A 14,312-nucleotide genomic window follows, 5' to 3' on the forward strand; every position below is an offset into this window, starting at 1 on the left:
TTGAGCAGTATTATTACTTATGACTTTCAAAGTACAGTAAACTCCCGATTATCCGCGGATTAGAGTGACACAGTAACCACGGATAAGCAAAACCGCGGATAATCCGAATCAGGCTTGGAGTAATCGCCGATTACGTAATCGTAATCTGCGTAATCGATTACATTTTTGTGTAATTGTAATCATAATCATAATCTGTCAATGGGACACTCGTAATCTTGTAATCGTAATTTTAATCAAGTGTTTCTTGCATAATCGTAATTGTAATCTAAGTTTAGATAATCGTAATTTTGTTCCGTAATCGTGTAATCCCGACTTTCTGAAAGTGAAAACTTTCTAGTTGCGTTTCTACAATGCTATGCAGACGATGGGATCTGGACTGAGGAAAAGATAAGACTTCAATAGAAACGTACAAAGGACTAGACAGCAGAGCCTTTAGGCCCTGCTGTTAAAAGGGCTCGTTGGCGAAGGGTCATAAACATGCCGCATCTTAGTGGGTTTTGTACCCTGTAGGTGTCATTGACAGGAACGCGTCCCCAAATTGGATTGATCATCAATTTTCCTTTTCATATGTGAATGATAGACAAACAAGCGGAGCTACCGCCTCGGAAAGAGAACAATATCAAAAGTGCTGTACGAACACAGGGCCATAAAAGTTACAAGGGCTAGCTCAATCCTTTGATCTTTCCCTTCCACCGCCGAAAGGACAGCGAGAGTAGAAAACTCGTTTTTGACGTCATCGGGTACACTCCGCGGGACTAGGGGCCTTACGCGGGACAATCCAGTGTGTATGTGCCCAAAGAACTGCTGTATGCCTTAGCTAAAATACAATTTAAAAATTTGTTCTCTGTACAAGGGTTGTTAAAGAAGCAGTTGAAGGGGCCCAGGCCAATCCCAGACAAGGTTAAAAATCACTTATTATGAATAAGGATATGAATATTGTTTTCAAGGTTTGATTTTAATTTTGAAATGTCTCATAACATTTGACTAGGGTTTCTTCAGAAATATGCTCCTGCGCTAGATCAGTTGCAGGTCATTTTTCCTCCACGTTATGCTAAAGTAGACATTAAAGGTCACATTTTCTAGAATCAAAAATATTTGTGTGTAATTATATTTGAAAGTATTGAAAATGCCTTCACGTGCTGATGGCCTAGTACTGAAAAAGTTCTGGAAACTTAAGCTTTCCCTCAAAATTTTCAAAGAGCTTAAAACACATCAAAAAATTGAGAATACAACCTTCTTTTCTGTTTTTAAATGCTTTTTTTTTATGGAATACTAAATTTGAAGCTGCTTCAATAAATAATTGGAGGAAGAATTTTAAAAAGTTAAGATAAAGAGCTAGGCAAATTTCATAAAATGTGGTGTACGAAGTTATTTTTTAATGCAGGATTTGGTTCAACCCTGTCACATTGCAAGTTAATGATATTTAATAAGTTTATTAACGGCACTGTGAGACCGTAATAAGTTTCCTTCAACCGTAAAATTACAATATCTAGATGTAATGCATGAAATTTCTTTGTAAATATTATTCAATAGATTTAACTAAACAATTTCTTGAACACTGTATCCCCATGCTTAAAATAATTAATAATTCGCATGTAAAATGAGCACTGTATCGTGATTATTTCAATCGTGTATCTATTTTTGTAGGAGCTTTTCTTTTCTTTTTTTTTTTTTCTTTTCTTTCTTTTTTTTTTTTTTTTTGTGATCATTTAAAACTTTCAAATCAGATACATTAGTGTTTTTGTGATTGTACAAAAACTTCGCCATTTACCGTATTACCCCACATTATCCGGCATGCCGCAAAATTTGGGAGTTACCAGATTTTCAATAACACTTGCCTGGTCCTTTCGGGCATGCCGGAAAAATCGAGGTTAGGAAAAAAATAATAATAATATAAAAAATATATGATCAGCTTAAAAATGAATATGAATTCTTTTCATATCTTATTGATATTAACAAACAGTTTAATTTTGTGAAAATATTTACTAACAATGCCATTTGTTATTTTAACAAGAAAAATATTGTTTGATAACAAATAATTTTATAAAAATTAAATTGAAACTATGTAAGCAAACATTTAAGCAGTAAGAGTCCGCCCCTAAACCAGTGCTAAATAATTTACCATAGCTCTTCAATAAATAAAAATTAAACTTACCTCTCTGAAAGGAACCTAAAATATTTTTATGTAAAAAAAATATGAATAAATCGCAGTAACGATGATTGTTTCTGAACTGATTACTTTATTGGCATGTAATCAAATCCATTAATTATGTCCTATCATAAATAGCACGCACATGTTATATGAAATGCACATTTATTTTGAAAAAAGGTTACTTTCGCGATTTATTTATTTTTTTACTTACAGTGGTTTGACTTTTGATTGGACCGGAACGGGAAAATTTACTTTTGTTTTAATGCGAAATAAACCCCGAATTATCCGGCATGCCGGACAATTCGAATTTCTCGGCGTGCTGGTCAACCTCGCTTTTTTCCGGCATGCCGAATAATGCGGGGTAGTACGGTAATTGTTCTTCTGTATTGGAAGACTAATTTCCTGACCCATATAAAAAAGCTGTTGAACTTTTTTCTCGCGTAAGAACATTTGGAAGAATCCGATATTTGAACGAAAAACTTTCTGATTACAAAAGGTACGCCGACATTTTTTTTTTAAATGGACTTTATCACAGAAGAAAACTTTGTAGAATATTCCGAAAGATTTCAATTAATTACTATAACGTAATGTTTTGTAGAATTCAGACATGAAGAAATTTTTCAGTCTACAAATAAGTTAGCTTTATAAATTTGGCGATAATCATTGAAACTTTAAACTTGGTTTACGTTGCTAAATTTCAATACGTTATTTATAAATTGAAGTGAATAAAATGTTGATTAATAATTTCAGTAAACACCCATTAATCTGGGAAAACCATTTAAATGTACATACGGTATAAATGAAGAACGCGTTAGCATAATAATGTATTTTTGTAAGGCTGTATTTTTATTTTTTTAATTTTCTTTAATGCAGCTTTATATTTCATTCTCTTGAATTCAAAATACAACTTTTACTGTGTTCAAGTATTTACTTATGTACATTGATTGAATTTAAAGGTTTTTTTGTTTAAGTCGTTTTAAACAATCTAGATGACCTGGATCCTATATTAGTCCAGGTTAATGAGGTTCTACTTCAGTTTTCAAAAACAACGTTTGTTAAGATTCTTGTTCAGAGTTATAGTTACTTCGTAAAAAATAATTTTCTCTAAAACATATCGGCAGTATTTAGATTCAAATGGTATCGCGAAATTCAAATATGTTTTAATTATTCCTTATATCAATCTTATCTCTTTCATTTTATTTGAGACAAGATTGAAATAACAATGTTATTAATATTATTTAAAGCCTAAACTGACAAAATTATGTACACACGAGAGGAAACTTGACAAGCACAGTAAATTATTTTCATTTCTTTATAAGCTCAATTTTATTGTGCGAAATTTCCGCTTTCTACCCCTTTAAATCAGGAATATTGGCTAAAGAATATCCAAAACTACACAAGAGAAACTAAAAATTTGTATTGTAGATTTTAATCAGGTTTACTGTTTTTCGTATCGCTTATTAGCTTGTCGATGGGACTCAAAGTATTTACCCTTGTATTTCATTCCTTTTTGAAGCTTAACCCTCAAGAAATAACATAAAAACGGGAAAAGAGTGAGGAATTACGCACGCACGCACAACACAAATGTCCCAGATCGAGTGTACCTAGTGACGTCACTGGCACTTTCCCCCTCCGTTCCTACTTTCGAGGCGCTAAGACCTAGCCCTTGGTACGAACACATGTTTTCGTTTCGACAAAATTCTAAAAAAACAGTTTTATGCCTTTGGTGTTTTTTTTTTTCTTTTTTTACTTTCATTGGCGGAAGAGGAGTAATTTTGTCAAAAGAAGAGCGAATTTGGATTTGCACTTCAGTGCTCTTTCACACGCACTATCTTAGCGGTTCTTTGATTTTTGTGATGACATCACTCTGGTAAGTGATTTTTCAAAATATTTTCACATCTAATTTAATCTTAAATTTATGCTTTATATTTCAATGCTGATACTTTTTAATAGGTATATAAGAGAAAAAAGTTTGCATTCAAAGATTTTAAAAACATTAGTTTTAACCTTTGTAAAAACACTTGTTTTTGAAACGGAGATATAAAAATATCATTATAAAATGCTTATGCATGTGGGGGAAAAAATAATGCCTGGAAATCATAGCAAAATTTATTATACTCATTTTTACTTTTTAAAGTGCTTTCCAATTATATTGCTTTAAGAGTGTTCAAGCACCATCTTGAGGACCTCCTGACCAAAAATTTGCAATACTTTAATACGACAGTAAAAAGCTGTTGTCAGCACTAACTTCTAGAATGAGTCACTATGAAGAAACGGAAGCATTTCAAGTGGCTTCATTTTTAGACCCAAGGCTCAAATGCAACTGGTACGATTCAAGCTCAAAAAATAAAATAAAAGAAATTATCAAGGAAGAAATAATGTCAACAAAGACTGTCATAACATTTGCACTGAATTAGAAGATAAGGACACAAAAGATGTGTCACCAAAACAGCCTGCAAAAAAAGGGAAATTGTTCGCATTTTTAGAAAAACCAGCCAGCACTTACAAAAATAATAATTCCGTAATACAGGAGAAAATCGAAAGCGAAATAAATGCGTATGAAACTAGCGCACCAAATGAGCATAATATTGATCCCCTAGAATACTGGGGATCCAATATTCATGTATACCCATTACTGAGCAAAATTGCTCCCAAGTACTTGTCAATTTGTGCATCATCTGCACCTGTTGAGCGGTTATTCAGTATTGCCTGAAAGTTTTATACCTCACAGAGAATGAGGATGAAACATGATACATTTAAAGCATTGGTATTATTAAAATGCAATAAAAAATTGTCTTGATTGCAGTATTTATTTTGAACATTTATTTTCCTATCATTTATTTATACTATTTGAATATATTTTAATACTATGCATGTTTTGCAAAATTAAATACAAAGGGGTTTTTTTTTTTCAAAAAATAGGTTGAATTAAATAATATTATAGCAAATTGTAGAGAATAGAATGTAGAAATATAGTACATAAATTTTAGAAACTGCATTGGTTGCATGAAAAATAATAATGAAAATTTAAATCATGTACAAAATGCATTATAATGTGGCAAGTCATTTGGATATAGGACACCTAATTACCTGTGCAGGATATATGGTCAAAATAGTTATGTAGCATTTAAAAGCACAATCAAAAATCATAATTTTTTAACTATGACATTGTTGCCGCAAAATAATAATGAGAATAATATAGTATATGTGTGCATGTCATTTCCTCTCACGAGTCTGTAATCGTAATCAAAATCGTAATCGGCACATCGTAATTGTAATCGATTACATTTTTGACGTAATCTAATCGTTGCTGTAATCGTAATTACGTTTTGGCAGAGTATTATAATCGTAATCATAATTGTAATCTCCTATTTTTCAAGCTGGTAATCATAATCGTAATCGATTAAATTTTCTCGTAATCAACTCCAAGCCTGATCCGAATTATAGGTAAAAAACGATACTGGTGTGCAAAATAGCTACAAAATAGGAATAAAACTCATACTTACATTTAAGTTATAGCTAAAAACAATAACATTGATTGTAAAAAATATATGTAAAGGCTAAAAACAAACAATAACATAATCATAATTCATCACCGTTGAAAAAAGAAATTGTAAAGAGATCCGCAGATAATTCGACCGCCGATAATCAGGAGTTTACTGTATTTATTAAGAATTAATTTTTAAGTATTTATTGTTATCATTTAACTCATTAATGGCCATTAGTATTTTGATTTTCTGCGTATTCTTTTCTCCATAATTGACAGAATGGTATTGTCAAAAGGTTTCAAAAATTAAAATCATTTGGAAAAATAGTTCTTAATTATAATAGTAATAATAGTCCGGTCAATTTAGACAATGGAAATAACAAAAATTCCGGGAAAGCTAAATTTTTGTAGAGACCTTGGGTTTAGCATTACAAATAAAGTGCCAAAAGTCCCGTCGATCCCATGTGCGCTTAAAAAATTATTCGGGGTCAAAGGTCAAAATTTTAGGTTTTTTGGATTTTTATCAAAAACGGTAAGTTTTATCGAAAAGTACCTCAGACCAAAGTTGTAGATTTCAAAATTCTCTATAAAAATTGTCCTTATGATTTTTATCTCCAAGACCAAACCATTTCCCAGATATTGCGTACTCTCAAAAGACAGCCAGTCACTTACACAATCCCCTCTACTCGCATGGCCTTGAATAACATCTGGCTATTCTAGTCCGTGTGGCGTCGTTCACATACCCAGGGGTGCCCAACCCACTTAGGGCATGGGCGCACCCCTCAATATCGCGGAGACCTCCTTAAAAGCAAGAGCCCCCCTCCAAAAACTGAAAAAAATACCCCTCAAAACAATCCCCCTAAAAATTTCGATGGCACAGTCTGGGCCATGAACCCTTCTAGGTGGGCTGACGTACATGCTTCTTTTAGAGTTAAACGTGCAATTCGAGTGAATAAACATATTTATTACAATCGTCTACTGTTTGTGCTGATCAATATTTAAGAAAAATGTCACAATTTTGCTTTATTTGCAACAATCTTTTGACTGAAGGTGAAAACTGTTGTGCTGGGCAGTTGTGGAATGCCAACTTTAATCGATGCAAGTGTCGGGAGAAGTTATAAGAATGCTGATTATTTAAGAAAATCCGTTACAATTCACGTGGATTGCAGAAAATCATACACCCGGAAAAGTTCAATCTCTGCAGCAACGTGAGGATTTAATTCTAGGGCCAAAATATTTCAAAAGTAAGTCCTCCTCGTACTGTAGCGAGATTAAGTGAATTTGAATTCAGCTTTTGTTTTCAAAAACACTGCTTATTTTGTGGCTGTGAAGCGGATGAGAAGGCTGAGACGAAGAAAGCGCAGAACTATCGCAGAAATATTCATAAAGCAGCGACTAAATCATACTCAACATTAAAACGTGCAAGGGCAGCTTTTGACACACCTCCGAATGATCTTTATCTAATTTTAAAAGGGATTCTGTTAATGTAAGCGTAGAAAATGTAAGAATTTTTCTGCGATAATTCTACGTTTTGTTCTTCTCAGCCTCTTCATCTGCTTCCTCGCCACAAAATAAGCAGTGTTTTTTACAACAAAAGCTGGATTCATATTCACTTAATACCGCTCTAGTACGAGGTGAACTTACTTTTGAAGTACTGGATATGTTCATTAGGGTGGATTGAAAAAAATCAAAATCTAAAACGCTAAGTAATAACCCGGAAAAGTTGCCTTTTGTAGAGATATTTGTTATGCAAAAGGATTTTGACCGCAAAAAATATCTTGAGGTGTCGCTCCGCCTTGAAGTTGATCTTAAATGCATAAAAACTGGAAAAAGTTACAATAATTTCATCAAGTATCAAAATTTGAAAAATTTGATGTTATCACTCTTAAGAGCAGCCTTTTTGTGTAGATTACACATTGCATAAGATCATTTTAATAATAAACTGTATTTTAAAGTTCCACACATGCGTTGAATCTTGAATTTGACCAATATCGTGTCAGAATTGATTAACACAGTGTTGCTTCGTACCTAGAGAAAAAACATTAGAAGTTATGATTTGTAAACGTTTGCTTTCATATTAATTAATTCTTACATAGATACGGAAAAAAAGAGCAATAAAAGCATTTCTTATCTAGTAAAAAAAATGTTAATTCTCCACTTAGCCCATAACTTTGGCTCAAAATGTCAAATTTACCTATGATAGAGAACAAAGGTTAAGTAAAAAAAATTTGAAATATAAATGTGGCTTGCAACAGCCCACATAAGTCACCCTTTAAAACAAAAGACGTTGCTAAAGAAACTTTAATGGGTTTTGAGTCCTCAAACTGTAACCACATTGATTACAATAAAACATAAGTTTGGCGTGCGAGTTGAACTATTTTGCTTCTCATAATTTTCAGTCTTGATTGAAATTGTGGCTTAATATTTCTAGATTCTAATCTGAATCGAATAAACCCATCCCTTTTGGTTAGACAACAAATTGTTCCCGACACTTCTTTCTCTTATTTTACTTATCGTCTCGCTTCTTTAGTATGACATGTGAGGTTTTGAAAGCCATGATACTCAGTAGGTAATCCATCAAGCAATTTCTTTTAAAGTTTTATCGAAAGTCCCCTTTTTGAAAGAGGGAGCTGCCGAGTTTTACCAGTTCTGTTTATCAATGATCTCATAGTATTCTCTCAGCTTCAAAATTGAAATCTGGAATTATAAATGTTACTTGTCCATCTTCGAACTGGTCATCGTAATCCATCTCGAAACAAGTTCTCTGATGGTCATCCGCAATACCTAGTGTTATATTTTTTAGATTCTCAAAGTAACCAGTTTGCAGAACAAGAGCTGATGATCCAAACATAGTACGATGACAAGTTTGAAGAATTCGATTGTACCGCGAAAATTTACAATTCCAGATTTCAACTTGATTTCTTTGATAAGCAGAAGTGGTAAAACTCGGATCATCTTCTTAAAAAAGGAATATCAGATAAAACTTCAAAAGAAATGGTGCTTGATTGCATAACTATTGAATTATATGATTTCCAATACCTCACGTTATACTAAAGCAGTGAGACGATGCGCAAAATTAAATGAAGAAGCGTCAACCACAGTTTGTTGTCTAACCAAGAGAGATTGATTTTAGAATCTAGAAATCTTAACTACAATGTATGACTAAGGCCAAACATTGTCAGGAGTCAAGATAATAATGCGACTCGCCAGCCAAACTATGTTTTATTGTATGAAATGTGGTTACAGTTTGAGAGCTCAAAAAACATTTAAAGGGGGGGGGGTTGTTTAGAGGAGTATTTTCTCAGTTTTTGGAGAAGGCTCTTGTTTTTTAGGGGGGTCCACGATATTGAGGGGTGCGCCCATGCCTTTAGTGGTTTGGGCACCTCCAGGTACGTGAACAATGGCACACGAACTAGAATAGCCAGATGTTATTCAAAGCCATGCGACTAGAGGGGATTCTGTAAGTGACTGACTGTCTTTTGAGAGTACGCAATATCTAGGAAATGGTTTGGTGTTGGAGATAAAAATCATGAGGACCATTTTTATAGAGAATTTTGAGATCTACAACTTTGGTCTGAGGTACTTTTCGATAAAACTTACCGTTTTTGAGAAAAATCCAAAAAACCTAAAATTTTGACCTTTGACCCCGAATAACTTTTTTAGTGCACATGGGATCGATGGGGACTTTTGGCACTTTATTTATAATGCTAAATCCAAGGTATCTACAAAAATTTAGCTTTCCCGGAATTTTTGTTATTTGATCACTATTTTTATGTCTAAATTGACCGGGCTATAACTAGAACCTGGATTATGATTAACTATAATATTTCTGAAAATGCGCTGTAGCTTTTTTTATGTCCTAATTATTAAAAACCAATCTAAGTATTCAAGTTTTTCCCTGCAATTGCAATTGCATCAAAATGTATTTACTGAAATTATTGCAATAAATTTTCATTAAAATTTGAAAAAGTAGAAAAAAATCTTGATATCTTCAAATTTTCTATTTTATAAAATCACAAAGCCTAGTGGCAGAAGAATTTCTTTCAGCATCTGCAGATATGATAGCAAATTGTATCACTTACTGACAATTCTTCTTGAATTTTAAAAATCACCTCTGTTGAGATAAGACGCATTTTTCTTAGTTTTGGGATTGAATTTTTATTGATTGATAATGGAAATTTTGAATTAACAAAGAAAAAAATAAAACTGAAAATCCTTGATTATATTCGATGTGTGAAATTGTTCAGATTTTGTTTTAATATTTTTCAGATGGTCGATTCCTTGCAATTGGATCTCATGATAATTATATTTATGTTTACCAAGTAGATGATGATTATAAGAAATACAATAGGATAGGACGTTGTATGGTAACTTTCACATTTATTTTTAAAAACTTGCGCAAAACCGGGTCATTTTACGGGGTTTGCATTATCTTTAACATTCCATGCTTTTCCTTAAACATCACATCTGTTTGTTTCTAACTGCCCATTCCATCAGGGTTTTTTTTTAACCCTTAAATTTTGAAAGTTAATCAGCCATTCTTTGTTGAACTTTTTAAATGGAACATTACTTCTTGCATGGTACAGTTGGCTTTTTGTTTAACGACTTTCAAGGAACCATAAAAAATCGTCCTTAAGTAGAAAGCGTCTTTAAATAGAATGCTTTTAACACTATGGCGGACCAGATGGGACCTTGAAAAGCCGTCGTTAAATAGAGAAAGTCATTAAATAGAGCGTCGTGAAACAGAGAGCCAACTGTATTTTCAAAAAGTAAGCAAATCCAAAATGCGTTATATAAAGTGCATTGGTAATGAACCTTGAGGAAAGAAAATAAACCTGACACTTGTTGTCATTTTTACTTCAGTAGGCCCTACAATTGTTTTTTAATATTGAATTTTGTCTTTTAAAAACTTTAGAAATCAAAATATTAAAATTTTTGAAATATTCACTCTGTATATTAATCCTTTGGTTAATTTGTTACCAATGTATGTCATTTCAATCAAATCTTTTAGTGTCCTAACCAATTATATTTCCAGGGACACTCTAGTTTTGTTACTCATCTTGATTGGTCAGAAGACAGCGTATACATTCAAACTAATTCTGGAGATTATGAAATTTTATATTGTAAGTTTTTGCTGTTGTGATATACAAATATAAGTTGTATTAAGACTTTCTTTATTTAAAATTGCTGATAAATTTAGTCATTTTTAGTGAAACTAAATTTATGTATCTTTGAAATAATTTGAAATAAATTTCACTTTTAGGGAATGCTGGTGTTTGTAGACAGGTTAGCAATATGTCAATTGCCAGAGATATGAAATTTCACACACAAACATGTACACTAGGCTTTAGTGTTTTTGGTAATATTTTTGGGCTTTATTCTTTTTGTATAAGAGTGCTTTTTTTTTTTTTTTTTTTGAATATCTGTACCATTTTCAATGCTATGGTTTTATATAATATATGTTGTATTCAGGGCTTAATTCCTAACAAAAAAAGTGTGGTAGCTGTATGTTCTCATGTATGCATTCTCACATAAATATATTGAATTCTGGTTCAAAAAAAGAAAAAATATGAAGTACAAAATCTGAAATTGCACATAGAAATTAAACTTTGCAACCTGGGTTGCACTTATAAACATTTCCTTACTGGAACTTAAATTTTATCTTGCAAGAGACTGCAATTAAATGATAGTTATGAGAATTATGAGGTATTTGTTGCAGTAAAATTATGTAACAAAATTTTTTTATATGCCTGTAGTATTTTTATTTAAAAAAAAAACTTCAATGCCTCAGTGAATGGCAGAGATTTTGTATTTTTCTCTTTTGGAAATGATTTTGGAAACACTTTTTTTCTCTCCTACAAAATTTGAGTTTTGTACTTGTTTTTTTGGCTTATTGCCCATTTCTTTCACCCATACTTGAAATCTATATCTTGTGTATTACATATCAGTTTTGTGCTTTATTGATTTTGTTTGTGTGGGGGAGAGAAATTACTATTGATGATTAATTTAAATTGTAACTTTCTTAGTAACTTTCAAATTAATATGAACGTCTCATATTCTTGAAGAATTCATTTATTCAGGAAAGCAAACATTTTATGATCAACTAGCATTCTTGTACCCGGCATTGCTCGGGTAATGAAATTAGCATGGGATAACAGTGCTTGGTGCACCTAGTTGCGAAAATCCCCTATAATAATAACTTATTACTTACAATTTGTAATGTTGAGGAAAAAAAACCCAATAAATGACAAAAAATAATAATAATAATACGAAAATTTTTATCAGATTTTTACAATCTTTCACACAATTTTGAAAAATTTATCCAATTTTCTGTTAAAAAAATTTGATTAAGTTATCTTGAAAAGTTTTGGCGTAATTAAATATTGAAGCAAAATTTCACATCTTCGTTAAAAAATTCAGTTTTAGAAATTCGATTTTTTTAATTGTATTGCAGCATACTACATTGTATTATCTTTCAGGAAACATATTTTCTGTATTTTTCCAGCTAAGCATCTAATTTACAGGGCTAAAGACAAAAAAATTCACATTCTAAATCAGTACTATGCAAACTACTAATTATATGCAAAAAATCTCTCATTTATTTTTCCGCTGTGAAATAAAAGTTAAGTGCTTTATGTATTTTATTTGTGATGATGTTCTTAAAAACTTCGTTTCCAGTTTTGAAAAAGTGAAAGCAAAAGACAGAAATATTATTGTTTGACTTGAGAAAGGATTCGCAGAATCACATGAGAAACAAAAACAATATCAAATGTTAAATTGAAAATTATTTATTGTAGGTTTAATTGCAAAATTGTAAATTATTTTTCTGCTTTTTTACGAAATAAAATATCATCACAAAATTATTTTGTATTATTAGGTATTTGGCCAGAAAATGCTGATGGTTCTGATATAAATACATGTTCTCGTGCACACAATCAAAAGGTTTTAGCCACTGGAGACGATTTTGGGAAAGTTAATATTTATAGCTATCCAGCTTGCCAGCCAAGGGTAATGTTCCAAATTTTTATTATTTTGGTGTGTAGATTCATTAGTTTCCTCTACATTTTCTGACTCTGTTTTAATTGATGTAAATTGTGTATTTATTCAATTTTTCCTGGTTGAGATTGTAATATGAGAATTTAATTTTTTTTGTTTAAAGCGTTTGTTCATCTCATAACTTTTATTTTGTTTTGCAGTCACCTCATCATTCATATGGTGGTCATAGCAGTCATGTGACTAAAGTCGACTTCATTCCTGATGACACCCGCTTAATATCTTTGGGAGGGAAAGATTGTAGCATAATGCAGTGGGCTTTGACTTGAATTGGCCTAATATAAGCTACTTCTGAAAAAAAGAATATATTTGTACTAGCCTTATGTTGAGTGAGCAACAAATGTAAATATTTTATTATTTGTGTTAAAAGAGTAAATTAAGGCAAAGTGATGTAGATTACATGTATAATTTAATTTGTGAGATTAAGTTTTTCCAGTATCAGGAAATTAGTTTTATGCAATTATGTCATCAAAGACTTTATAAGTGTGTTGAGAAAATATTTTTAAAAAATTTGGCAAGATACATATCTCAATGTTATAAGTATTAAAATTAATTTGTCTAAACATTTCATATTGACTTCTCCCCAAAGTAAATTTGACATATTTAGCTGTCGATCGTCTCATGAAAATTTACAATGTTGAACGTAATTGTTTTTAGAAAATGCTTACAAAACCAGTCTATTAAAAGTATTCTTGAAATCGGGATGCATATGTGCTGAGATGTGAAATTTATTTTAGCACAAAGCAAGTTTTATGCAAAAAATCTTTAGTACAGCATTTTTATGCATTTCATGCTAAAACCTTAAGGGTTTTTTTTTTTTTTAATTATTATTCTGTCTCTTGTTACCAGTTAATCTAAATTCTTGTAATGACATCTTGACAGCGGTAATTCAAAAATCAGGTTTTTTTAAGCGTAATTTATCAAAAAATAACCACAAATTTGAATTGCTTGTTTATTTTCCACCAGTAGCAGCGAAAAATATTTTTAAATGATGCCTTACTTTTCAAGTTTCATAAAGTATTAAAAAAAGTTATAGCACACCCACAGAAAAACACACTTGAGAAATAACACATAATATTCAAAGCAATGAATGAATTTCTTATTTTTAGTCAAGAAAATGCATTCTTGAATGCAATGTCAATCATCTTGTGAGATGCACTTTTATTTTAATGTTACTCATTACAGTTTGTTCTTGGTACACATCATCTTCTTTCAGCCTTGGTGATGCATTGTTATTTGTTTATTCTGTTAAAATTTTCAGAATCACATAATAACAAACACTCTGATATTTTTAGATATGTTATAAATCTCTACTATGCTTGTTTAAATGTTTTAATGTACTTATGTTGTACCTATCAAAATGAAAACTACTTTTTTAAGCTCTGTTCCACAGATTTGATATTATCTTTTTTGACATTTAAACAGTTTAGTAGTTTGATTTTAACCCCAAACACAAAAAGAGTTATAAGTTTGACCTATGTATCTATGTGTCTATCTGTGGCATCGTTGCACCTCAAGGGATGAACTGATTTTGATTTAGTTTTGTTTTGTTTGGAAAAATGACTTTATCAGGAGTATTGTTAGCCAATGGTGTCTAACCTATAGTACGTGGGGCGTCAG

At 31.6% G+C, this 14,312-nt stretch overlaps 1 protein-coding gene across 1 annotated transcript in view; it reads left to right on the forward strand.

The window, feature by feature from the left end:
* Nucleotides 1-13,111, forward strand: part of LOC129223822 (echinoderm microtubule-associated protein-like 2) — a 106,666-nt gene extending 93,555 nt beyond the window's left edge. The window contains exons 17-21 of the mRNA XM_054858181.1: nt 9,909-10,006; nt 10,675-10,762; nt 10,903-10,998; nt 12,517-12,647; nt 12,836-13,111. Coding sequence (XP_054714156.1) covers nt 9,909-10,006; nt 10,675-10,762; nt 10,903-10,998; nt 12,517-12,647; nt 12,836-12,961 — 539 coding nt within the window. The 3' untranslated portion in view covers nt 12,962-13,111. The remainder of the gene's footprint in view (nt 1-9,908; nt 10,007-10,674; nt 10,763-10,902; nt 10,999-12,516; nt 12,648-12,835) is intronic.
* The last annotated feature ends 1,201 nt before the right edge of the window (nt 13,112-14,312 follow it).

The sequence above is a fragment of the Uloborus diversus genome, chromosome 6 (assembly GCF_026930045.1).
Source record: "Uloborus diversus isolate 005 chromosome 6, Udiv.v.3.1, whole genome shotgun sequence".
In the NCBI taxonomy this organism is placed as follows: Eukaryota; Metazoa; Arthropoda; class Arachnida; order Araneae; family Uloboridae; genus Uloborus; species Uloborus diversus.